The sequence below is a fragment of the Mobula birostris genome, chromosome 20 (assembly GCF_030028105.1).
Source record: "Mobula birostris isolate sMobBir1 chromosome 20, sMobBir1.hap1, whole genome shotgun sequence".
Lineage (NCBI taxonomy): Eukaryota > Metazoa > Chordata > Chondrichthyes > Myliobatiformes > Myliobatidae > Mobula > Mobula birostris.
This window is the reverse complement of record NC_092389.1, coordinates 27,759,373-27,787,305: the sequence shown is the minus strand read 5'-3', so window position 1 is coordinate 27,787,305 and position 27,933 is coordinate 27,759,373. Positions and strand designations below refer to the sequence as shown.

General features: G+C 41.7%; 1 protein-coding gene across 1 annotated transcript in view; it reads right to left on the bottom strand.

Annotated features, from left to right (window-relative positions):
- Positions 1–27,933, bottom strand: part of fez1 (fasciculation and elongation protein zeta 1 (zygin I)) — a 92,881-nt gene that overhangs the window by 30,271 nt on the left and 34,677 nt on the right. The window contains exons 3-4 of the mRNA XM_072238390.1: positions 14,119–14,220; positions 6,299–6,449 (exon numbers count right to left, since the gene is read on the bottom strand). Coding sequence (XP_072094491.1) covers positions 6,299–6,449; positions 14,119–14,220 — 253 coding nt within the window. The remainder of the gene's footprint in view (positions 1–6,298; positions 6,450–14,118; positions 14,221–27,933) is intronic.

Here is a 27,933-nt window from a genome sequence, read left to right as displayed (position 1 = left end):
ACAGGGGAGAAAAAAATCTAAGAAGTCATGTTGCAAATTCAAAGAGAGCACTAATCTGCATGCTGCTGATGAAAAATCTGGTATCGATGAGAGTGAAGAGGACTGAGTTGCCTTGAGATTTACAATGTGAAAACTAACAATATACAAGTCATATGGCTTACACCGGAAGTGAATAGCAAATTAATTCAAATGGAATTGGACACTGGTTCGGCTGTTTCAGTCATTCCACGAAATGAGTTTGAATGACATTTCAAAGATTCTAAACTGAGGCCTGCAGACATCCAACTAAGAGCTTATACTGGAGAAAAGATAATTCCTGTGGGAATGACATTCGTAATTGTGAAATACAACAACCAACAAGCTACATTAGGTTTGTATGTGGTAAAAACAGGAGGACCAGCATTGTGCAGACATGATTGGCTGAGCAAATTGATTGGAGATCCATTCACAATTTGCATACCACATCCCCTGCAATGAAGCCACCTGAAATCGAATTAAGAAAAATACTGGATGATGCCACAGCAGTGTTCAAGGATGTCACTGGAAAGCTCAAAGATACTAAGGGTAAAATAGTGTTAAATGAAAATGCTGCACCCAAGTTTTGCAAAGCCCACCTGGTTCCTTATGCCATCCATGATTAAGTAGCCATGGAGGCTGAAAAAATTCTTTCCAAGGTTGAATGGAGTCCATGGGCAACACCAGTGGTTCCAGTAGCCAAGAAGAATGGAGCTGTCAGGATCTGTGATGATTTTAAGGTCACCATCAACCCAGTACTTGAAAGTAGATCAATACCCTCTGCCCAGGATAGAGGATATCTTTGCAAACCTTTCTGGAGGGAAACACTTCAGCAAAGTGGACTTAGCTGAGGCCTACCTACAGATGGAGATGGAAGAAGAGTCCAAAGTGACGTCTTACTGTGACGTTCTGGGTGGGGGCGTGATCGACAGCCTGCCCCTGCAATTCTAATGACCAGTACTGTTTATTGTCCTTGTGTTAAAATGCTTTTGTGCGAGGTTCCAGTTCATTTATTGTTACACTTTAGCTCGGGTTCACAAGACAAAGGAGCAGAAGTAGGCCATTCGGCCCATCGAGTCTGCTCCGCAGCTCCCCCATGAGCTAAACTATTCACCCATCTAGTTCTAATTTCCAGCTTTTTCCCCATATCCCTTGATACCCTGACTAATTAGATACCTGTCAATCTCCTCCTTAAACACCCTCAATGATCGGGCCTCCATAGCTGTATGTGGCAACAAATTCCACAAATCCACGACCCTCTGGCTAAAAAAATTTCTCCTCATCTCTGTTTTAACTGGGTACCCTCTAATTCTAAGACTATGGCCTCTTGTCCTGGACTCACCCACCAAGGGAAACAACCTTTCCACATCTACTCTGTCCAACCCTTTCAACATTCGAAACGTTTCTATGAGATCCCCTCTCATTCTTCTATACTCTAATGAATACAATCCATATGTTAGCCCTCATATGTTAGCCCCTGCATTCCAGGAATCATCCTCGTAAATCTTCTCTGAACTCTCCCCAACGTCAGTACATCCTTTCTAAGATAGGGGGCCCAAAACTGCACACAGTATTCCAAATGAGGTCTCACTAATACCCCATAGAGCCTCATCAACACCTCCTTACTCTTATACACTATTCCTCTTGAAATGAATGCCAACATAGCATTCGCTTTCCTTACCGCCGATCCAAATTGGTGGTTAACCTTTAGGGTATCCTGCACGAGGACCCCCAAGTCCCTTTGCACTTCCAATTTTTGAATTTTCTCCCCACCTAAATAATAATCTGCCCGATTATTTCTTCTTCCAAAATGTACAACCATACATTTGTCAACGTTGTATCTCATCTGCCATTTCTTTGCCCACTCTCCTAAACTAACTAAGTCTCTCTGCAACCTTTCCGTTTCTTCAACATTTCCTGCTCCTCCACCTATCTTGGTGTCATCCGCAAACTTAGCCACAACACCATTTAATCCATAATCCAAATCATCGATATACATCGTAAAAAGAAGCGGCCCCAACACCGACCCCTGAGGAACACCACTAGTAACCGGCAACCAATCAGAATAGGATCCCTTTATTCCCACCCTTTGCTTTCTGCCTATCAGCCAATGCTCCACCCATTTCAATATCTTTCCTATAATTCCATGGGCTCTCATCTTATTAAGCAGCCTCATATGTGGCACCTTATCGAAGGCCTTTTGAAAATCCAAATACACAACATCCACAGCCTCTCCCTTGTCAATCTTATTCGAGATTACCTCAAAAAATTCCAATAGGTTGGTGAGGCAGGATCTTCCCTTCATGAAACCATACTGGCTTCGGCCTATCTTGTCATGCACCTCGAGGTATTTCATAACCTCGTCCTTGAGGATTGACTTCAATATCTTTCCAACTAGCGATGTCAGACTAATAGGTCTGTAATTTTCTTTTTGCTGCCTCCTTCCTTTCTTAAATAGCAGAACTACATTTGCGACCTTCCAGTCCTCCAGAACCATGCCAGAGTCTATTGATTCCTGGAAGATCATTTCCAATGCTTCCACAATCTCCATAGCCACCTCCTTCAGAACCCTTGGGTGCACCTCATCCGGACCGGGAGACTTATCTATTCTTAGTCCACTTAGCTTCCCAAGCACTTTCTCTCTAGTAATCCTGACTGTACCTAATTCTATTCCCTGATACCTCTGGCTATCAGGCATATTGCTCATGTCTTCCACTGTGAAGACTGATGCAAAATACTCATTCAGTTCCTCCGCTATCTCTTTGTTATCCATTATAATTTCTCCAGCATCATTTTCAATTGGTCCCGTATCTACCCTTGTCACTCCTTTACTCTTCATATATTTAGAAAAACTCTTAGTATCCTTTTTTATGTTAATTGCCAACTTCCTTTAATAATTCATCTTTTCTTTCCTAATGACTTTCTTAGTTTCCTTCTGTAAGTTTTTAAAAGTCTTCCAGTCCTCATTTTTCCCACTAATTTTGGCTTCCTTGTACGCCGTTTCGTTTGCTTTTATTTTTGCCTTAACCTCTCTCGTTAGCCACATTTGTGCCATTTTTCCATTCATGATTTTCTTTTTTCTTGGAATATATTTTTCCTGCATTTTCCTTATTTCTTGTAGGAATTTCATCCAATTCTGCTCTGCCATCCCTCCATTTAGCTTACTTTTCCAATCAACTTGGGCCAGTTCCTCTCTCATACCACTGTAATTTCCCCTGTTCCACTGAAATATCGATACACCTGATACCAGCTTCTCCTTTTCAAATTTGAAACTGAACTCAATCATATTATGATCACTACTTCCAAGGGGTTCCTTTACCTCCAGCTCCCTAATCGCCTCAGGTTCATTACACAGCACCCAATCCAGTTATACAGTTATTTGCTTGTGTATTTGTGGGTCACCCGAACTGTAACTGGGGTGTGTGATGGTCACCTCCCTCATCGGTGTGAGACTGGTTAGCTTCTCTCTCCGGGTCATGGTGACTGGTCTGTTTTGTGTTTTTGTGCATTAAAAACTGTTGTTGAGTTAAGGAGCTTCCTCGTCTGTCATCATGGGCCAAATGCTCGCCACATTACTATAAACACTCACAAAGGGCTTATTTTTGGAGTAGCATCTGCACCTGTACTCTGGCAGAAAGCTTTGGACCAGGTGCTACAAGGCCACCCAGGTACTCAGTGTTACCTGGATGACATCATTGTTACTGGCAAGGATGACAAGGAACATCTCCAAAATAAATCTCAAGACAGTGTTCAAAAGATTAGAAGATTATGGGCTCAGAGTATGACACAAAAAATGTGAAGTCTTTAAGCCAAGCATCACCTACTGTGGTCACACTATTGACACACAAGGATTACACAAATGTGCTGAGAATATTTAAGCAGTGATGGATGCCCCAAGGCCAAAGGTTGCAGTTCTTTTTAGGATCTGTCAACTACTATAACAGGTTATTGGCAAACCTGGTTACTGTACTCCACCCTTGATCTCATTACTGCACATCAGAAAGAAATGCTAATCAACAAGGCAGTGTGAAGTGGCTTTCAAAAAGGCAAGCGAAATGGCGATGTCAGACACTGTACTGACACATTATGATCCACATCATCCAGTGAACTAAACACCTTCCCAAGATCAAGATTGCACAAACGAGAAGAAAAAGCAAGAATAAGAAAGGTGGCTACCGCTGTCAGATGCACCCTTTTAATCTCAAGTGTTAACTCCTACAACCACCATGGAGGAGACCCCAGAACCTGAGATTGTTTCACAGACACAAGTCTCACCTGCCAAGCAGTAATCTCCCACCCTCTCCCTATCAAGAAAAACATTACCCAACAAGAGTTAGAAAGCCTCCATAGCAATTAACTCTTTAGAGCTGAATGGGACAATTTACTATGTTGTGGATGCCTGTATATAGTAGTTGTATTATATAGTATACTGTGTATATAGTTGAGATGCATTCTCCATTGAGTTGGAGTTTATAGCTAAACAGGGAGGAGTGTTGTGTATTTAATATTTCAGCAATATTTGAGTAATCTTAAATGTACATTGTTATATTAAATATTCTTATTCATTTAAATAACTAATTACAGGTTATATATATATATATATATATATAAATACACGAATTGTATACGTCCTCACACTACCACACGATACATGCACAACTCGCTTAAAGTAAACCCGCAGTTAGACTCACATTCCCAGCTCTCTTCTTTTCCTTTGAATTAGTTTAACGTTTTGAAGTTACAAAATATAACACTACAGCCTGCCAAGTCTGCACTGAACATCAAGCACTCAATTACGGCAATCCTCCTCTAATTCCATTTTATTCTTCCCACCTTCTATTCAGCTCCATACACACTTGGGACAATTTACTGCAGCCAGCTAACCTGCCAACATGCATGTCTTTGGAATGTGGGAGGAGATCCGAATTCTAGGAAGATAGCCACACAGGGAGAACAGTTGCCTTCCAGGGTTCCTGGATCACTCCCACATCCCAAAGATATGTTAGTTGGTACTTGGCCACCATGGATTGCCACTGGTGTGCAGGTGAATGGTAGTGTGTAGGGTGAACCCGGGCTGCTGAGCAGCGAGGTAGCAGTCTACTACATGCTCATCTGTGATGCCTTCCTTAGCTCAGGTGGTGTTATGATCACTCAGTCAAATTCTAGTCGGTAACTCACACCTGGACACCAATAATTATCTGTATAAAATGTATGAATTTCCTCAATCATATTTTAACCCTTAAAGATGGAGTTTTCCATCAGGTTGAGAGCACCTAAGTGTGAAAACGTCAATAGCATACATTTAAATTCCACAGTAACCAGATCATTCTGGCAAGTGTACATCATGATACATCTACATTCTGACCTGGAGCCAAGAACTCATAGATGTTTTTCAGTCTACAAATTTCCCTCATTAAACTGTTTCCACATCTTTATACTTTAATCACATTGTCCTTCACAGGGATAAGGAGTGACCTAGCTACAGAATCATGCATGATGGGTTACATAGTATTTGAAAAGCAAGAAATACTGCAGATCCCGAAATAAAAATAGAAATGCCGGAAACACTTAGCAGGTCAAGTACCACTTGTGGAGAGAGAAGCAGTGTTAATGTGTTTCAATGATAATCATCTCCCTTGATCTGAAGTGTTAAGTTTTCTCACTCTTGGTATGCTGCCTGATCTGCCAAGTATTTACAGCATTCTCTGTTTTTTTTAAAACAATGGACTGGATGGTATATTGCTTCAAACACACAGATGTGAGAAAAGTGTCCTAAAATTGGATGTAAATAGAATTAATTTTTTTAAATTCTGCCTTATGAAAACAAAAGGAATCAAACTTTCTCAAGCACTTCTCTCATACGAGGCATGCTGTTTCCATTGGGAGTTTGAAACTTCCCCACTGACCAAAGTGAACTAAGGATTAGTTCTGATGATCTTGAAGGTGTTCATCCTTATGACTTTTACATTTCTCTTTTGTTAGGTAAGGGCATTAAGAGACAGGAAATAATGAGATAAAATGCAGATTAGCTATGGTCTCATTGAATCTAATGAACAAGGCTTGGGTTAAATGGTCCCTCCTATTTTACATTTTTATTCTATAACTCCTTGTGAGCAAAACGTGAGTAAACTGCCTACATATGCAGTATAAAAGGAGCCTGCAATCGTGAGGTGTGTACATCTGGACTACTCTTAACCTATCAATCTGGCCAATTTTCAGTAAATCATGGGAGATGGGGGTTTGCCCCCATCTCCAATGTAACATCAATATGCTGAAACCTTACCTTCTGTCAGAATGTTATTGTTACTGCAGGTGGGTGGTTTCAATGCTTGGACCTCCAGCGAGAGGACAGAGAGCTTGTCGGATTGTGATGGAGTCTCTTCAACTTCAGGGTCAGGGGAATTCTGCATCATTTCTTCAATCTCCTCAATGACCTGTGGGGTGATCACATGATGCTAATCCCAGAGATTCTGCAACCTTCAATTCTTTTCAATTGTCATTTTTATTCCTCTCAAAGAACTCTGTGACTTTCTGAAGTTGACTGCGAGGTCAATGAGTAGATGCATTGTCAGGTGTGCTATGGACCCAGGCAGAGTTATATGCATTCTAGTTCCAGTTAATCCTGTGCTGGAATGAAAGTTGTACTACAGTGGTTTCTATAACAAAAGTCTCACATCATCACTTAGAATTTTACTTTCAAGATTCTAGCCATTAGCCTTTGTTCCTCTATTTTCATTTTGTCTGTAGTTGTTCAAGAGCTCTTTTTTTTCTTCTGGTGTTCCTCTCAATGGAACACTACTCACCCTTGTGCTATGACCTGAGCAAACTTAAGCAAAATAAGTTTAGCCATCCAATATGACAGTGACAGGCCTCTTCCACAGCCACATCATGGATACCAAAGACAACCTATGACCTCAAAGTTCAAAGTAAGTTTATTATCAAAGTACATATATGTCACCATATACTACTCCGAGATTCATTTTCTTGCAGGCATTCACAGAAGAACAAAGAAATACAACAGAACCAATGAAATACTACACAGAGCAGCGGCAATCAGCGGTCAGAAGCGTGAGACGATGTAGCTCACTCAGGTATGTCGATTAAGTACACAAGGCATCGATTTGCGGCAGTTTGGTGTTTTGAGCAGCGCCAATCAGCGATCTGAAATGTGAGAAGACATAGCTCACTCACATTCACTAATTGAGTACGTAAGGCATCGATTCGTGGCAGTTGGGGGTTTTGAGCAGCGGCCAATCAGCGACCCGAAGTGTGAGAGGACATACCTCACTCAGGTTCACTGATTGAGTACATAATGCATCAATTCGCGGCAATTTGGTGTTTTGAGCGGTGGCAATCAGCAATGAAAAGCATGAGAAGACGTAGTTCACTCAGGTTCACCGAGTGGGTACATAAAGCATCAATTTGCAGCAGTTTGGTGTTTTGCGCAGCAGCCAATCAGTGACTGGAAGTTTGAGAGGCTTCAACAAGGAGAGGCGAAAAAGCAGTAGGTAGATATTTTACCCCCAGTTAATTTATCGTTTCCTCCTTTATATTTGTAGTTAGAACAATAGGGATGCCAGGCAGGATAGCTGAATGCTCCTCTTGTGGGATGTGGGAAGGCAGGGAGAGCTCCACTGTCCCTGACGACCACATCTGGGAGAAGTGCGTCCAGCTGCAGCTTCTAACAATCTGTATTAAGGCGTTGGAGCTGGAACTGGATGAACTCCGGATCATTCAGGAGGCTGAGGAGGTGATAGAGAGGACATATAAATAGGTAGTTACACTCAAGGTGCTGGGCACAGGAGACTGGGTGACAGTCAGGAAGGGGAAAGGGGTTAGGCGGCCAGCACAGGGTGCCACTGTGGCCAACCCCCTGAACAACATGTATATCACTTTGGATACTGTTGGGAGTGGTGACCTAGCAGAGGAAAGTTACAATGGTCAGGCCTCTGGCACTGAGACTGTCTCTGTGACTCGGAAGGGAAGGGGAGAGAAGTGGTGATAGGGGATGCATTAGTTAGGGGAACAAAAAGAAGATTCTGTGGACAAGATCGAGATTCCCAGATGGTATGTTGCTTCCAAGGTGCCAGGGTTCCAGGACATCTCGGATCGAGTCCTCAGCATTCTTAAGTGGGAGGGTAAGCACCAGCGGTCATGGTCCATGTAGGTACCAATGACATGGGTAGGAAGAGGGATGAGGTTCTGCATGGGGAATTCAGAGTGTTAGGTGCTAAGTTAAAGGGAAGGAGTTCCAGAATAGTGATCTCAGGATTGCTACACATGTCATGTGCTAGTGAGGCCATAAGTAGGAAGATCATACAGTTTAACATGTGCCTAAAGAATTGGCATAGGAGGGAAGGCATCAAATTTTTGGATCATTGGGCTTTCTTCCAGGAAAGATTGGACCTGTATAGAAGAGATGGTTTGCAATTGAACTGGAGGGGGACTAATATCAAGGCGGGAAGGTTTGCTAGTGGTGCGTGAGGGTGGGGTTAAACCAGAGTGCCAGAACAGATAGTGGAGAGGTTGTAGAGACAGATGTTGTTAAGACCTCAGACAAAGTCAGGAGTCAAAAGGTTGAGTTGGTGTGGCTAATGTTCTGAGCTGTGTATATTTCAATGCAAGTATTGTAGGAAGTGCAGATGAGCTCAGGGCATGGATCAACACATGGAATTAAGATATTGCAGCCATTAGTGAAACTTGGTTGCTGGAGGGGCATGACGAGCAGCTCAATATTCCATGGTTCTGGTGTTTTAGACACGACAGAATGGGAGGGATTTAAGGGGGAGGGGTGGTTTCAGGGAAAATGTCACGGCAGTGATCAATCAGGACAGACTGGAGAATTCAACTAGTGAAGCTTTATGGGTGGAACTGAGGAATAAGAAAGGTATGACCATTTTAATGGGACTATATTACGGACCACCCTACAGTCTACGGGATTTGGAGAAACAAATTTGTTGAGAGATCACAGACTGTTGCAAAAAACATAAGGTTGCTACTAGGTGATTTTAACTTTCTACATATTGACTGGAGCCAACAAGAGAGTGTGCAGTACCTGATCTGCTGTTAGTGAATGAGACAAGGCAGGTGACAGAAGTTTCTGTAGAGGAACACTTTGCATCTAGTGATCACAATACCCTTTGTTTCAAAGTAAGTATTGAAAAAGATGGGTTTGTCCCACAGGTTGAGATTCTAAATTGGAGAAAGACCAGTTTTAATGGTATCAGAAAGGATCTGGCAAATGTGGATTGGGACAGGCTGTTTTTCAGCAAAGGTATACTTGGTAAGTGGGAGGCCTGCAAAAGTGGAATTTTGAGAGCACAGAGCTTTTATGTACCTGTTAGAATAAAAGGTAAAGCTAACAGGTTTAGGGAACCTTGGTTTTTGAGAAATAATGAGGCCCTGGGAAAGTAAAAAAAATAGGAGGTGCATAGCAGATATAGGCAGGTAGGAACAAATGAGGTACTTATGGAGTATAAGAAATGCAAGAGAACACTGAAGAAAATCAGGAGGGCTAAAAGAAGGCATGAGGTTGCCCTAGCAGACAAGGTGAAGGAGAATCCTAAGGGATTCTACAGATATGTTAAGAGCAAAAGGATAAAAAAGGACAAAACTGGTGCTCTAGAAGATCAGAATGGTAATTTATGCATGGAGCCAAAAGAGATGGGGATGATCTTAAATCGATTTTTTTGTATCAGAATTTACTTGGGAGATGGTCAGAGTCTATAGAAGTGAGGCAAACCAGCAGCGAGATCATGGACCCCATACAGGTTACAGAAGAGGTGGTGTTTGCTGTCTTGAGGCAAATTAGGGTGGATAAATCCCCAGGGTCTAACAAGGTGTTTCCTCGGACCCTGTTGGAGGCAAGATCAGAAACTGCAGGGGCCCAGCAGAAATGTTTAAATCATCCTTAGTAACAGGTGAGGTACCAGAGGATAGCTAATGTTGTTCCGCTGTTTAAGAAAGGCTCTAAAAATAATCCAGGAAATTACAGGCCGGTGAGCCTGACATCAGTGTTGGGAAAGTTATTGGAAGGTATTCTAAGGGACCGGATATATGAGTATTTGAATAGACATGGACTGATTAGAGATAGTCAGCATAGCATTGTGCATGGTAAGTTCTATCCAATCAATCTAATAGAGTTTTTTCAAAGAAGTTACTAGGAAAGTTAATGAGGCAAGGCATTTGTCTATCTGGGTTTTAGCAAGGCATTTGACAAAGTACTGCATGGGAGTTTGGTCAAGAAGTTTCAGACTCTCAGCATTCAAGATGAGGTAGTAATTTGGATTAGACATTGGCTTTGTGGGAGAAGCAGATGGTCACTTCTCTGACTGAGGGTCTGTGACTAATGGAGTGCCGCAGGGATCGGCACTGGATCCATTGTTGTTTGTCATTTGTACCAGTGTTCTAGATGACAATGTGGTGAACTGAATCAGCAAATTTGCAGATGACACCAAGGTTGGGGGCGAAGTGGACAATGAGGAAGACTATCAGAGCTTGTAGTGGAATCTGGACCAGTGGAAAAATAGGGCTGAAAAATGGCAGATAGAATTTAATGCAGACGGTGTTGCACTTTGGTAGGACCAACTATGGTAGGTTTTACACAGTAAATGGTAAGGCACTGAGGAATGCGGTAGGACAAAGGGATCTGGGAATACAGGTCAATAATTCATTGGAAGTGGCAGCACAGGTAGATAGGGTGGTAAAGAAAGATTTTGCCACTTTGGCCTTCAGAAATGAAAGTATTGAGTACAGGAGATGGGATGTTAGGTTGAAGTTGTGTAAGACAATGGTGAGGCCTAATGTGGAGTATCGTGTGCAGTTTTGGTCACTTGCCTACAGGAAAGACATAAATAAGGTTAAAAGAGTACAGAGAAAATTTACAAGACGTTGCTGGGACTGGAGGATCTGAGTTATAAGGAAAGATTGAATAGGTTAGAACTGTATTCCCGGGAATGTAGACAATCGAGGGGAGATTTGATAGAGGTATACAAAGTTATGAGGGGTATAGATAGGGTAAATGCAAGCTGGCTTTTGCTACTGATGTGTGTTGGGTGGGACTACAACTAGAGGTCATGGGTTAAAGGTGAAAGATGAAAAGTTTAAGGGGAACCTGAGGGGAAACTTCTTCACTCAGGGGATCGTGAGAGTGTGGAATGAGCTGCTGGCACAAGTGGTGCATGCGAGCTCAATTTCAAGGTTTAAGAGAAGTCTGGATAGGTACATGGATGGGAGGGGTATAGAGGGCTATAGTCCCGGTGCAGATCAATTGGGAGTAGGCAGCTTAAATGGTTCACCATGGACTAGATAGGTGAAGGGCCTGTTTCTGTGCTGTGCGTTTCTATGACTCTATGACAACAAAAACTGACAACCAAGAAATGTGCAAAAGAAGACAAACTGCAAGTACAAAAATGAATAAATAAATAAGATAGCACTGTTGAAGCACAGAGATAACTTGCTGGCAGCAAACACGACTATTAACTGCTTTATTAATCACACTTTTTCTTGAAAGCAATCACTGCAGTCAATGGCCTGTAACTTCCCTTTCGGAGTGGAGCTTCTGAATCATTGTATGACCAGACATTTTTGCAGTGTGAGCTGAAGTATCGAGGGTGCAGGACAGTTGCACCGTGGCGTATATGGGCTGGATCAAGGTGGCGGGGCCCCGGCCCACGAACCAGTGTTTGGCTGCTGGAGTGGAGATGTGTTTTAGGTGGCAGAACCAAGTTGAGGCAGTGGGTCCTGGGCCTGAGAGCGTATCGAAGCAAGCAGGGTTCGAGTCTGAGGGTGAGAAACTGCCTGCTTTTTGGCTGGTTTAAGCGCCGGGCCAGATTGAAAAGGTCAGGGGTGTCAGGACCGGAGCAGAGCAGTGAGCCGATGTTCAGCTCACTGCTCAGCGAGGTTTACTCATCTCTGTGCTGAACTAAGGCTGTGGCCTCCATCTAACAGGCTCCCAGATTGGCTGCGACTGACTTTGTAGCTGTGGAGTCACTTACAGTTCTGAATGTTAATTGGGTATTTGCCTACTTTTAATGGTTGCATGATTTGTATTTTTTCCCCATGCACACTGGGTGTTTGATGGTCTTCTTTTTTTTGGATTCTATTGGGTTTCTTGGTTTTGTGGCTGCCTGTAAGGAGATGAATCTCAAGGTAAACAGTATATAGTATACATATATTGATAATAAATGTACTTTGAACTTTCCTTGAACTTAACTTTAAGTAGCAAGGTAACAAACTCAAGAAAATCTACAGATTGTGGAAATCCAAAGCAACATACTTCCAAAATACTGGAGGATAGATAGATAATACTGAGAAGATGATTTGTAGAGTCCTTGAAAAAGAGTCCATAGGTTGTGGAATCAGTTCAGAGTTGAGGTGAGTGAAGTTGCCCATGTTAGTTCAGGAGCCTGATGATTGAAGGTTAACAACTGTTCGTGAGCCTAGTGGTATGGGACCTCAGACTCCTGTACCTCCTTCCCAATGACAGCAGTGAGAAAAGAACATGGCCTGGATGGTGGAGGTCCTTGGTAATGGGTACTGCTTGCTTGTGGCAGTACTCCCTGTAGGTGTGCTCGGTGGTAGGGCCTACTTTTTGTAGGCTTTTCCATTCTTAGGCATGTTGTTTCCATGCCAGCAGTCAGGATACTCTCCACTGTGCATATATAAAAGGCTTCTTATCTGTCCTGACCTGATGGAGCAATTTCCTCCACAATCGCTGCCTGACCTGAGTCCCTCTAGCATTTTGTGTGTGTTGCTTTGGATTTCTCTTGTGTTCGCCATTCTCAGCCCTTACACTAGCTTGGATCGAAATGGTTTCCTCTTCTTAGTTAATGATTGAGGATGGAATTTCATTAATATACCAGAATCAACCCTCCATCTCACATGCCAATCTCATGAACAATGATGGCTGAATAGTATTTCTGTCCCACCTCCGGCTTTCAGAGAGAGTGATGCTTCACTGGGCTTTTATCACTTCTTTATAGCATGTGGTTGTTACTATTTAGCCCAGCATTTTATATCAGCCCCAAACTAATGTTCAACTCAGTGGCCTGAACTTAGAGCAGCAGATCCTCTTCTCTTTTGGATACTTACCAACCACTTTATATTTAACAACAGTATTTTATCATCATCACCATTATAAATCTTATCATAACAGACCATTTGGTTCGCTGACTTGTATTTGAGTCCAAGCTGCTGTGGTGGGGTTATTGCTGGACTATGCACACCAGTACTCACGACCATCTACAAATGCACATTTGCGAGCATCCTAACAAGCTGCATCACTGCATGGTGCAGGAAGTGCACTGTGGTGGACAGGAAGGCACTACAACTGGTGGTTAAAACTGTCCAGCACACCGCCAGCACCAGCCTGCTCACACGTATATACAGAGGGGTGCTGGAAAAAGGCAGCAATATCATAAAAGATCCCACGCACTCTGCTCATTGAATGTTTGTCCCATTCCAATCAGGGAAGAGGCCGCGTAGCATCCACAGTGGGACTACCAAACTCAAAAACAGTTACTTCCCCCAAGCCGTCAGGCTGCTCAACACCTCCGCCCGCTAACCCACCCCTCCACACCCGTAACCACCACTACTTTATCATTTCCTGTCAGAGTCATCTTGTGCACAGGCACTCCTGTACCTAGCATCCCTTTATGTACATACAACCACCCTGTGTATATAAGATAATCTTATGTATTTATCTTTATTGTGTTCTTTCTGCTTATTGTGCTTTTTTTAAATGTTGCAAAAGATCTGGAGTAACAATCACTTCGCTCTTCTTTACATCTGTATACTGAAGAATAACAGTAAACAACCTTGAATCTTGAATTTAAAAATACCTTCAGATCAGTCATCCAGGCCTTTGAATTACACCAGTAACTATGCCTATAACCTCACAGACTGAAGAGTGAAGAACCAGCTGGGGCTTTGAATTGAAGGACAGATTGTAAGGATGGGCAGTATTGAATCATGACATCTGGCTGCACTAATGAACTAAAGCTGCTTTTGATATGGGTAATTTCTCCTGTAAATTTGGCAATATTTGGTTGTCGTTTCATTTTGTTCCTGTGGGTGCATTTGTTATTGGCTCTGAAGATCTACCTGCTCGGCTGTGAAGAGAGGTTCCTCACTTGTAGAGGATACGATGATGTCCAGCTTCTCAATTAACTCCCCATCCTCGGTGATGCTATCTTTGTCACTCACCTGTAAGATGCAAAAGGAAAGGTAAAAGTAGAACTATTCGCTGTCATCATTCAACTTAAGTTTTCTTCATCCCAAGAATTAAGGCTTACTTGATCTTGTCCCCCCCCCCCACCCCAGAACATTTGAATTCCTTTTGCACTTTGGCTGTTTACACCTTAGTTGTCCAAGTACAGTGCACTTTCTCTGTAAATGTAACACTATATACAGTCCTGATGATGGGTCTTGGCCTGAAACATTGACTGTTTATTCCTCTCCATAGTCACCCCTGCCTGCTGAATTCCTCCAGCATTTTGTGTGTGTTACTCAGGATTTCCAGCATCTGTATGCTATATACAGAATTCTGTTATTGTTTATTCTTTTTGTATTACATCGATGTACCTAAATATGGAACAATTTGTCATGCAAACAAAAGCTATTCACTATATCTTGGAACATATAATGATAATTAACCAGTTACCAATTACTGTATTGAAACAACTCTACAGTATATACCTAATGAACTACTTCCCTTTCACATGTTAATAAAGTATTTCATTGGAAGTGGGAGGTTTTTAGTCCCACTTTAGGGACCTGAGTTTAAGGTTTTGCACATCAGGATATCACTGAAGGCATGTTACACCAGCAGAGATTCTGATATCAAATGAGATGGTTAACCAAGCCCCCACCAAGACACCACCACAAAGAATTTCAAAGGGAATTCTTGGTACCTCAACCAATATTAATCTCTCAACTAATATTAAAAAACTCATGATCACATTTCTGTTTATGGAAGATGCTTCTCCACAAAATAACTGGAAAGTTCTCTGCATTACAACAGGCATTACACTCAGAAAGGTTTCTCATGGGCTGTAAAGACTTTAGGGACATCCAAAACTGGAATGTGTGGTGACACTTCTGGGCTGCCCCCAACACATCATTGGGTGTGTTGGTTGTTAATGCAAAAAACACATTTCACTGTATGTTTCAAAGTACTTGTAACAAATAAATCTTTTAATTTTTTTTTGAAAACTGACAAAGCCTTGCTTTGATTTCTCTGCAACGATGCCAAGACAATAGATTTGATGACTCCAATAGGATATAAATGCCAGGTTCAGGAATAGTTGTTACCCTTCAACCATCAGGTTCCTGAACCGGCGTGGATAACTTCACTCACCTCAACACTGAACTGATCACTGAAAACAACTTAAGGATTCACCTACAAGGATTCTATAACTTGTGTTCTCAGAATTATTTATTTAGTTACTTAAAAAAAATTTCTCAACTCAAGCTAGTAAAACCTGAGGTACTGGCATAGCCAAGCACACTTATTTCTCAATTGCTAGGAACTCTAAGACTATTCTAGTGGTGTTTAGTATTGTGGGTTTCTGGAGATTTACATAAATATTGTGATATAGGCCTAATTGTTTAATGTTATTTGTGTAGTGACTTTGGGATGACACCAGTTGTAGATATTACTATCAGGACAATGTATATCCAGTTCATGTTCCAAAGTCTTTCAATTTCTTCTTTTAATTCAGCATATTTCTGGTGTTTTTCACTTACTGATTTCTACATGTTATGTGTGTTTGGAATGGCTATATCTATTAAGTAAGTTTTCTTGCTTGTTTATCCTGTAATATTATATCCAGATAGTAACTATGGATTGCCCTATCTGTACAATGGATCGGTTGTAATATAATTTGTGGGATTCTGACTCTAAAACTGGATCAGGCTTGTATTTATAGTAAGGTATGGTGTCTTTTATGAGTTTGTATTTTAAAGCAAGATTTTGGTGAATTATGTTTACCACATGATTATGTCTGTGTAAGGAATCAGATGAATTAAACTGTTTCAGGATCCTGTAGTGTGTTGGATTGTTTCTAGTTTCTTTTGGCATTTTCTGCATTTATCATCTTGAATTTGTTGGTCTCTTATTACGTACTTTCAAAATTTTTGTGTTGATCACCTGGTCCTGTATTGATATAAGAAACCCTCCGTTTCTGGGAAGAGGTCTCCTACTCTGAGCCAGGTGTTCAACGTTTCCTTGTCGACATCTAGTCTGCTCAAATTGTGCAGATGTCTTCCATGGAAGAGTATGCTCTCCATTGGTTAACTCTTTCTTCTGCAATGATAATTTCTTCATTTTTCTGGGTTGTGCTTTCATTTAAGTTTAGTGGTGTATATTTCTTATCAGAATTGCATATTCTCGAGTGGAATGCTGAATCCTGTTTTCATTGATGAAAATAAACCCTTAGAAGTTTTACCTGCCTGTTCTGTACATTTTTTATGTCTGTTATTCCTCTTCCTCCTTCTGTCCAAGGTAGTGTTAATCTAAGTGTGTTCAAGAGTTCATGGTGTTTTCTAAAATTTGTCATTTCAGTTCTTATTTTTCTTTGTAAGTTTTCCAGATCATTTTGGACCAATGTATTTTGCCAAAAGAATATGTTAATATGGGTATAGTGAATGTGTTTACAGGTGTCCCCCGCTTTTCGAACGTTCGCTTTACGAAACCTCATTGTTACGAAAGACCTACATTAGTTCCCTGTTTTCGCTTTCAGAAGGTGTTTTCACTGTTACGAAAAAAAAGCAGCGCGCGATAAAAGGCAGCTCACGCCCCGAACAGCCGCTCTCCCCGGATTCGGAACGACGTTCTAGCCGGCATTGCTTAAACTCGTGCCTGTGAGCAGCCGTTAGCGAGATGAGTTCTATGGTATCGAAAAAGCCTAAAAGAGCTCGTAAGGGTGTTACACTTAGCGTAAAACTAGACATAATTAAGCATTTCGATCGTGGTGAACAAAGCAAGGACAAAGTGAGTTTGGCTTGTGGAAGCTGACGAAGATGATGTTGAAGAGGTTTTGGCATCCCATGACCAAGAACTGATAGATGAAGAGCTGATGCAATTGGAAGAAGAAAGGATAACAATCGAAACCGAATGCAGTAGCGGACTGAACATGAAGCAACTGCATGAGATTTTCGCTGCAATGATAAAGTACGACTTTAATTTTGAAAGGGTACGTAGGTTTAGGGGATATTTGCAAGATGGTTTGAGTCCTTACAAAGAACTGTATGATTGAAAACTGCATGAGGCTCAGCAGTCAAGCAAGCCTTCCACATCAGCCACAGCAGACTACAAACCTCGACCTTCGACATCGAGGTGGGCAGTCATAGGAGAAGATGAGCTGCCTGCTCTAACGGAAACAGATGACGACGAGATGACACCCCAGTGTCTCACCACCCCAACACCCAGGCTGCGGACAGATACCGATTCGTGGAGAATGCAGCAGTAGCCGGGAGACACACAGCACATCTTGAAGAAAAAAGCTGAAATAAACATGCTAATTAATTAGGTGCCGCCCGACGTGTAATTGTCGGCCCAGATCAGAGACGACGCAATCTGAAATCGGCACTGATCTGTGCCGACAATTACGTGCTGGGCGGCACCTAATTAATTAGCATGTTTATTTCGGCTTTTTTCTTAAAGATGTGCTGTGTGCCTCCCGGCTACCGCGGCACCCCTGCATGCTTCGCGGCAATATATCGGTCGGCAGCCTGGAGGGTGGGGGCCGCTGCACCACCCCAACCTGCGACGACTCAGTCTAACACACCATCATCAGTGTGCTCGGTGCTGAACCAATTCTGGTAAGTGATACTACACTGTAGATACATTATTTCTACTTTATATAGGCTGTGTATTTTTACGTGTTATTTGATATGATTTGGCAGCTTCATAGCTTAAAGGTTACTGGAGAGCGCTTGCGCCGTGTTTTTGCCAACAGCACTTGCGTGAGATTTTCTGCCGACAGCGCTTGCGTGAGATTTTCGCTACAGAGAACAGTGCAGTAATGATTGTGGAAAAGTATTTCTACTTTATATAGGCTGTGTATTTATCATATCATTCCTGCTTTTAGTATATGTTACTGTTATTTTAGGTTTTATGTGTTATTTGGCATGATTTGGTAAGTTATTTTTGGGTCTGCGAATGCTCACAAAATTTTCCCATATAAATAAATGGTAATTGCTTCTTCGCTTTATGACATTTCGGCTTACGAACCGTTTCATAGGAACACTCTACCTTCGGATGGTGGGGGAAACCTGTATTGCCTTTGTTATATTTTTACTATTAAGCTCTGTTTGGCAGCCTTGAAGTAAATTCTGTTGAAAGTTTTCCCTTTATTGCACTATGATCAATTTTCTTTGCAAGTTGCTATCCCAGATACTTATATGTTTCATATTCATCCATCGATTGTATTATACCCTGCTGCTCTGTTTTATATTCTGCTAGCTCTATTGCATGTTTGTTTATGTTTAATGTTCTACACTTATCTAGTCCAAAGTTCATGTTTATATCTTCAGAAAATAGTTCTACTATTTGAGTTAATTGTTTGAGCCTTACTGTTGAAGGAGCGTATAATATCAAATCATCCATTTATAGAAGATATGTCAAGGTATAATTCATTTGGTTGTATCTGATTTGATACACTATTTTCATCTGATTCAGTAAATTAGAGAGCAGGTTTAAAGCTAGACAATATATAGTGGGCTCAGGGTGTCGCCCTAAAAAATGCCTAACTTTTTTTGTTTTTCTTGTATTTGTACAGTTTGTCTTCTTTTGCACATTAGTTGTTTGTCAGTCTTTGTGTGCAGTTTTTCATTGATTCTATTGTATTTCTTTGCTCTACTGTGAATGCCTGCAAGAAAATGAATTCTCAGGTAGTATATGGTGACATATACCTGTATGTATCTTGATATGAATTGACTTTGAACTTTAAACTAACTGCAGTATTTGAAGCATCACTGGGACGATGTCAGTTACAGTACTACCTTCTTTCAGCATCACTGCAAAGAATGTCATGTGATTAACCCAGACTGGCCACACCTACAACTGTTTAGCTGGGACATCTGTGCCTAATCACCTTGTGTATCTGTGTAATCACCACTGCAACATCTTCAGCCGAGGAGATCTTGGTTCAACTGGCAATGCAGAAGGGCATGCTAGAAACAGCTCCAGGCATATGTAAAACTGAGCTGTTAACCTGATGAAACTGCAACGTTGGAAAACAGCCTGCAATAGACAAAGTTAGGTGATCTCACAACCAATGGGCTGTGTTCTATATTTGTTTAAGCAATTTCCCATATTTCCTTACAACATAGGGGACCGTTTACTCATTGAGTCTGTGTGGGCTCTCAAGGCAAAAATCATCAACATCACTCTCCCTTTCATTTCTCTGTAATCTATTCTCTCACTCACACATTAACACCCTGTGTTCTTCCACCATGGTCACAGCTGCTACCTCACACGCTGAGTTCCTCCAACACAAGAGATTCTGCAGATGCAGGACATTTTGAACAATGCATACAAAACGTTAAAGGAACTCGTAAGCCAGGCAGCATCAATGGAGGCAAATATACAGTCGACATTTCAAGCCGAGACCCTTCCAGCACCTTGATTTTGGCAAGTACTATAAGGTAGTCAATTACGGTAACCTGCCTTCTGGAAGATTAACACATTCAGGACAAGGCAGACTAATTGACAATTGATTCCACTACCAGCTCACCTTAGCTGCCATGAGTATAATGTGCTAAATATGTCACAGGCAGCCACGTCGGCCATGCCAACAGTTACCTCGCAAACCTGCTGCTCACTACTCACAGAGGGAGAAAGGGAGAACAGAGGCTTCATAACGCATTGGTCAGGTTGCACTTGGAGTACTGTGAGCAGCTTTAGGCCCCTTATAGAAGAAAAGATGTGCAGGCATTGGAGAGACTCCAGAAGAGGTTCCCAAGAATGATTCTGGGAATGACAGCGTTAACATATGAGGAGCATTTGATGGCTCTGGGACTGTACTGCCTAGAGTTTAGAAGAACAAGGGTGGATCTCACTGAAAGCTATGGAATTTTGAAAGGCCAAGATAGAGTGGACGTGGAGATGATGTTTCCTATAGTGGGTGAGTCCAGGATCAGAGGGCACAGTCTCAGAATAGAGGGACATCCATTCAGAACAGAGTTGAGGAGGAATTTCTTCGGCCAGAAGGCGGTGAACCTGCGAAATGTATTACCACATAAGGCTGTGGAGGCCAATTCATTGGGTATATTTAAAGCAGAGGTTAATAGGTTTTTGATTACTAAAGGTGTCAAAGGTTACGGGGAGAAGGTTAGAAAATGGGGTTGAGAGGGATAATTAATCAGCCATGATGGAATGGTGGAGCAGATTTGATGGGCGGAATGACCTAATTCTGCTCCTATGTTTTATGGTCTAACAATCAAAGCTGTCCTCGTCAGTGCAGGCCACGTTTTATAAAATGAATATATTAGCACACACTTATCCTATGCTGTCACCACAGTGCAATGCTAAGGGAAGGCTGTACTGATGGGGATTACAGCTTTAAGATGAGATGATAAACCAAGTTTGTGTCTTCTCTCTTAGGCGTTTTTTAAATATCCAGCAGAATGTTTTCTCAGCAAAGTGAATCAGCTCTCACAAGTGAAATAATCAACATACACACCCAACCAAAGTGTTTAAAACAAAATACACAGTGATAATCACACTGCTGCTTGTCAGATCACCAACAGCAGCCACACTGTGACAGTACTTCATTGGCAGTAGAGCACATGGTATCATTGCAAGGTTGTGCAAAATGCTAGTCTTGAGCGATTACTTATTAAACTGTTTCCACAATGCTGCTGAATGAGCACAACTTGATCCATCACAGCAAGAAAGAAATTCACTCTCATGCCTCATTTATTTCAATCAGCGAGCAGAAGTGGAATTCGCATTCTGAGCTTAGGTGTCCAGAATGAACAGAGTGGAAGCTGAATACAGTGATGTATATGTGCTGAAGATTTATATGTTCTGGAGTCATTGCACTGCAAAAGAATTCAAGTTCTAGCTTATTATTGTCAACTATTAACAATTTTCATTTCATGAAAATTAGCCTTTTCAGCAGCAGCACAGTATATGATAAATATCAGTTAATATAAACTTAAATGAACATAAAATAATGATTTAATGATGACAATGCTACAGATAATGCAAAATTAAAGGAAGTACACTTGCCTGCTGAGTATCAGGTGAGCTCAAACACACAAGCCAGAGATTTTGCAGAGCCACAGACTGTTAACTTGCGAGGTGCTGAAACCAACAGCCTAAATGCAGCAGTATTACGTCAAATTGCCAGATTGTGTCAAACCCGGTTACTGAGGCTGAGACAACACTTAAAGGAAAATGAGTAGAATGGCCCTGTTCCAGGTTCCCTTTCACAATCATTCTCAATTTTATGTAATATTTGCAATTTTCAGACCTGCCTTAAAGCTGGGATCCCAAGTCCAACTCCTTGGTTTCTTCTTCCTTGCCCAGAATGTACACGACTTACTGTCTCTTCCTAATCGAATTCTGGTGGAAGCTTGTGATGGGGGTACACTAGAAAGCCTTGTGCTAATCTAATGCTAATTACATTCTATGCTAATTGGTGTGGCTCTTGTACCATGTGCAGGGGCTGCACAGCTGGCCTTACTGAGGTTGGCAGTAACTGCCTTTAGCCCTGTGCTCTGCTTTTCCTCACAGGACAATGTATCTTTTCTAATCCCGTCCTGCTGCTGTCATTTGGGAAGCGATGATCCGATCTTGTTTGCAATCGATCAAAATAAATCTAAAAATATTTTTCTGTCTCTCAAATATTTAACATGCTAGTGAGTCTGCAACAGTGCATATACACGCAGTGGCCATTATACCAGGTACAGTGCCTACTAAAGTGGCTGTTGAGTGTATGTTTGTGGTCTTCTGCTGCTGTAGCCCATCCACTTCAAGGTTTGAAATGTTGTGCGCACACCACTGTTGTAACGGGTGGTTATTTGAGTTACTGTCGCCTTCCTGCCCTTGAATCAGTCTGGCCATTCTCCTCTGACCTCTCTCACTAACAAGGCATTTTTGCCCGCAGAACTGCTGCTCACTGGATGTTTCTTTGTGGGGTTTTTTTTCACCATTCTACGTAAACTCTCGAGACTTGTGTGTGAAAATTCAAGATCAGCAGTTTCTGAAAACCACATACCACCCCGTCTAGCACCAACAATTATTCCACAGTCAAAGTCATTTAGGTCACACTTCTCCCCCATTCTGATGTTTGGCCTGAACAACAACTGAACCTCATAACAATGTCTGCATATTTTTTTTAAGTTGAGTTGCTGCCATATGATTGGCTGATTAGATATTTGCATTAACAAACAGATGTAAGGTAGCCACTGCGTGTATAATTTGATATTCTAAAACGCAAAAACAGGACTTCTATCCAATATGTTTGTATATTGTTGATGTCCTAATTAAAATCTTTGTTTACCTATTTCATCTTACCCTAACTTCTAAGTTCTTTTCCATTCATTCAGACTTTTAGGAAAAGTAAGACAGCATGTGGGAGCTGCATTACTAAACTTCAGGAGTGACTGATACTGATAAAAGGAATAATCAGTAGCAATGTGGTTACCCTTGCTTCTAAGTCAGCAGGTAACAGGCCCGGGGATTGAATCGGTTGCTGGTTTGCCAGAGGTTCAGATCACATTGAGAGAACTTTGTAATAATATCTAATTCCAATTCCTATAGCTCTGTAAATTTTTCCATTTCCAGAATGCATACCCCTTCAAAACTGATGATGAATCTGTTTCCATTGTCACAACAAGGTTTGCATTAACGGCTTTTCTAAAGTCTTTCAACTCTGTACCATTATAGTAAATCCCTTCTGCTTCCTCTCCAAGGTCTTGATATGCTTTCCAAAGGGCAATTCCCAAAATTGGCTGCAATCGTTTCACCGAGGACTCGGTTAAGCTCAAATTCAATGCCTTATTCATAATGTCAAGGATCTCTTTAAATGGTCTCCTCAACCACTACGGACATCTGATTTTCTTTCCACAAATGCTGCCTGGCCTACTTAGTTCCTCTTGCATTTTCTATTTTCTGTTTTTTATAATGTTCACTCAGTTTTTCTTATCCTACTCCTCACATCATGTCTGCTGGGCAAGCCCCACCATTTTACAATTAACAACTCATTACTCAGACCCAGAAGTTTAAAGTGCTGGAACCTACAACCATTAGTTCCTTACAACTCATTCTAGCACAGTCCCTTTGCTCTACATATCCCTTCCCCACATTCTCTCCTGTCTCTCTCATTTCCAGTTCCAAAGAAGGGCTGCAAATCCAAATATTTGACCGTTTTTCTTTCCACTGTTGCTGCCTGTTCTGCTGATTTTTTTTCCATCAATCCTTATTTTTGTTTCCTATTGCCAGCAGCTGTTTTTTTTTCTGTTTTGTTTTCTAAATCTGAGACAAGTGGTAATAATAGCAAAAGAAAACTGCAGATTAGAAATTTATCTTCTGTGATGATATCCTGAGTTATTCATTATGGACTGTGCTTTTAAAAAGAGAGAGAGAGAGAAAGCGTGCAGCTGTACAGCACAAACAACTTGTTATTGAGAAAGAGAGAGGCGAAAACTGCTCACAGTTTGTTTGGAATTTCTGCAAGGACACTGGCAGCTTCTGAGTTCCTACAGATAGAGAAGGGAGGAGCTACTTGATGGACAGTTGGTGTTCAGCACAACAGTATTTAAACCAGCGTAATTGCTTGTTTCACAGGACATGCAGATGCACTGAGGTGTGGTGAAGTTATCACTATCCTGTTCAGGTACCCACGAGTGTGGGACTGAGGATCGATTGTGAGAGATCGATCTGTGATCATTAGTGCGTGAAAGAGCGACCTTGTGGAGTCTACCTGTGTGTCTAACCTTTGCCTGGATTGGTAAACTATCACTTGAAGACGGTGCTCTTAAAATTGGTTAAGTTTGGCTAACTTGGAAGTTTCGGAGGACAACAGGAAGATCGACAGCATCAGCTCACCTGAAGAACTAAACATCTCTCTCTCTCCATCACTACTAAACTAGATACCACGAACTGAACTGATTCCCTTTACCCATCATCGTAAGACTGTATCCATTTATCCCTAGGCTTGAAAAAGCTTGGTTTTTATATTCCCACACTTATATATATAATCATTGCTAACCTGGTTGATATGTCTGAATTTTATTACTGTATTGCGTAGTTACTAATAAATGAGCATTAGTGAAAAGCAATACCAGACTTCAAGGTGTTTTCCATTTCTGCTGGTTCTTTAACCCGTCATTGGGTATGTGACACTTCAGTCATAGACACTATATACACAGTATTGAGGTAGCGCAATGTTGCTATGTGTTGTCCAATCTGACCTCACTGAAACCAATACTAGTAAATCTCAGAAGTGAGTGCTGTCTCTGGCAGCTATTATACTACACATGGAACACAAACCAGTAAAGCTGAATTGTTCAAGCAGCTCATGCAAAACCAGAGCTTCAAATGGATTCTGGAGAAAGGTCAGCGCTGTCATTATGAATAAAGACCAAATCAGCGAGGTACTGCTCTTCTGTATGTAGATTGATGCTGAGGTTTTATAAGGCATTGGTCAGACAGCACTTGGAGTATTATGAGCAGTTTTAGGCCCCTTATCTCAAAAAGGATGTGCTGCCATTGAAGAGGATCCAGAAGAGGTTCATGATAATAATCCTGGGAACGAAAGGGTTAATACATGAGGAGAGTTTGATGACTCTGGGCCTGTACTCATTGGAGTTTAGAAGAATGGAGGGGGTGGGGTATCTCACTGAGACCTATTGAATATTGAAAGGCCTAGACAGAGTGTAAGTGGAGAGGATGTTTCCTATAGTCTAGGACTAGAGGACACACCTTCAAAATACAAGGACGTCCCTTTAGAACAGAGATGAGGAGGAATTTCTTCAGCCGGAAGGTGGCAAATTTATGGAATTCATTGCAACAAATGGCTGTGGAGGTCAAGCCATTGGGTTGACAGGTTCTTGATTAGTCAGGGCATCAAAGGTTACAGTGAGAAGGCAGGAGAATGGGGTTGAGAAGGATAATAAACCAGCCATGATGGAATGGTGAAGCAACCTCGATGAACCAAATGTCCTAATTCTGCTCCTATGTCTTATTGACTTCTGGTCTTATGTCTCTGATAGCCCACTAAATATTAATATTTACAGAATACCATAAACTACTCTTTCCCAAGAACTCCATATTGACATTCAACTTGTTGGACACAGTTTCAGCTGAGAACTTCTTTAGTTGTGTTCCTTTTCCGCTGCTGTCACTTTGCACAATGTACGATGGCATCTTGAGACGTGTGGAGACAGGGTAAAGGAAAAAAGAGGGAACAGCTTTCAGGAAATTCCAGGTCATTGATTCCTTTTGCAATTGATTGAGTTCAGAGTTTCAATTTTAACAGATTCCAAAGAAAATTGGGACTTCTCTTCCCCATCCAACATAACTTGTACGGAAATATCTCTCCAGGATTACACAGAGGGGGAAAGCCCTGCAAACACTGAAGCTCTGTCTCTTCTTATACTTCTCCTGTGGTTGATTAAAAGCCCAATTAACCCATTCTGATATGTACACAGTCAGACGATAATGAAAGAAAACAAATGTCATTGGTGACATAAGACAATTCTGCTTCCTCTTCTTCTTTTGCCCCACCACCCCTACTTGGGCATAGGCCACCAACAGCAGCTCCCCGTTTTCTTAGTGTCTTCTTGGCGAAGATCCTTCCTCTCGGCATTTCTGTAGCTCTGAGTTTTTACAGGATAAGGTTGCTAGCCCCATGCCCAACCCCCCTCTTTTCACAGCTGGACTTGGGACCGTCCATAGCGGAGTTCACATAAGACAATGCATCTGAAGATTTAAAGCACTGAACCAAACTAAAAAAAATCTCTATAAAAGACCTAGAAATAAGTGATCCACCCACTTATCTGGTGTTAAAACAGCAGAGTAGGTCACTTTCCTTGCTGTTTGTGGATGGCACATAAAGAGCAAGAATCTTAATTGCAGGATTCAAAGAACAGCACGGCCAGGTTTCTCTGTGTAGGCTCGTGTTGAAGCTGGCGTCGCCTGTTTCAGTGCAGTGTTCCCTGTTGATGTGCTGCCATTTCTCACATTTGTCTGCATGAATCACTGCAGGGGTGATGGTTCTAAACAGACCTTAAAGGGAATTAACACAATAGAAGCAATGTTCTTCAGGCCACAGAGGAGCCTGCAATGATTTAATGGATTCTGCATTGACAGGACTAGGGTTGGAGAATATGCCCAGGTGTACTGAAGGACATATGTTTATGCATAAACCAAGGAGACTCTCTAGTATTGCTGACAGGTTACAATGATGCAAGTACAGTCTCTGACTATCTGATGGAGACACTTACAATACAGGCAAATACCTGCGCTCCCCTCTGCTTGTTCCTGTGCTTTGATGGAAAGATAAAATTAAATGTCTCCTTGAGTATGTAGTTTGGGAGATCTTCCTTAAGCAGCCATGAGCGCTGTGCGCTGTGGCAGAAACGACCAGCAGCTTGGATTTTTTTTATAGGTACGTTTTTGTCTTGTGACACTGAAAGAGACCTGCTTAGTTTCAAATACCTCTCGAAAGATCATGAATCTGGAAAGCTGAGAGTGGCTGTAACCTGACCATGATGAAATTGAATATGAAGTCTGAATCGGTCACAGATGTCAAAGATACATATATATTTGTATATACTGTATATTGTACAAAAATATTTGGAAGCCAGTATAGAGAGATCAGACAATTCTGACTAAACTAATAACTTCTTCAAAGATCTCACACAGACAGAATGGGTTAAATGGACATTAACCCATTGGGTGCAGTCTCTGTTACAAGAGAGAAGGTGCTCAAAAAGTTGAAAGACCTAAAGATACGTAAGTCACCCGGACCAGATGAACTGCACCCTAGGGTTCTGAAAGAGGTAGCGTTAGAGATTGTGGTGGCATTAGAAATGATCTTTCAAAAATCATTGAACTCTGGGATGATGCCATAAGACTGGAACATTGCAAACGTTACTCCATTCTTTAAGAAAGGAGGAAGACAGCAGAACGGAAATTATAGACCAGTTAGCCTGACCTCAGCGGTTGGGAAGACGTTGGGAGTCAATTATTAAGGATGAGGTGATAGAGTACTTGGTGACACAGGACAAGATAGTACAAAGTCAGCATGACTTCCTTCAAGGAAAATCCTGCCTGATGAACCTGTTGGAATTCTTTGAGGAGATTAAAAGTAGGATAGATAAAGGGGATGTAATGGATGTTGTATATTTGGACTTTCAGAAGGCTTTTGACCAGGTGCCACATATGAGGCTGCTTACCAAGTTAAGAGCCCATGGTATTACAGAAGAGTTACTAACATGGTTAGAGAATTGGCTGATTGGTAGGAGGCAGAAAGTGGGAATAAAAAGGATCCTTTTCTGGTTGGCTGCCAGTGACTGTGGTGTTCCACAGGGGTCGGTGTTGAGTCGGTGGTGAGGAAGGCAAATGCCATGCTAGCATTCACTTCAAGAGGTCTAGAATACAAGAGCAAGGATGTGATGCTGAGGCTTTATAAGGCACTGGTGAGGCCTCGCCTTGAGTATGGTGACCAGTTTTGGGCTCCTTATCCAAGAAAAGATTGCTAGCCTTGGAAAGGATTCAGAGGAGGTTCACAAGGATGATTCCAGGAATGAAAGGGTTATCATACGAGGAACGTTTGATATCTCTGGGTCTGTACTCGCTGGAATTCAGAAGGATGAGGGGGGATCTCATTGAAACCTTTCGAATGTTGAAAGGCCTAGACAGAGTAGATGTGGAAAGGATATTTCCCATGGTGGGAGAGT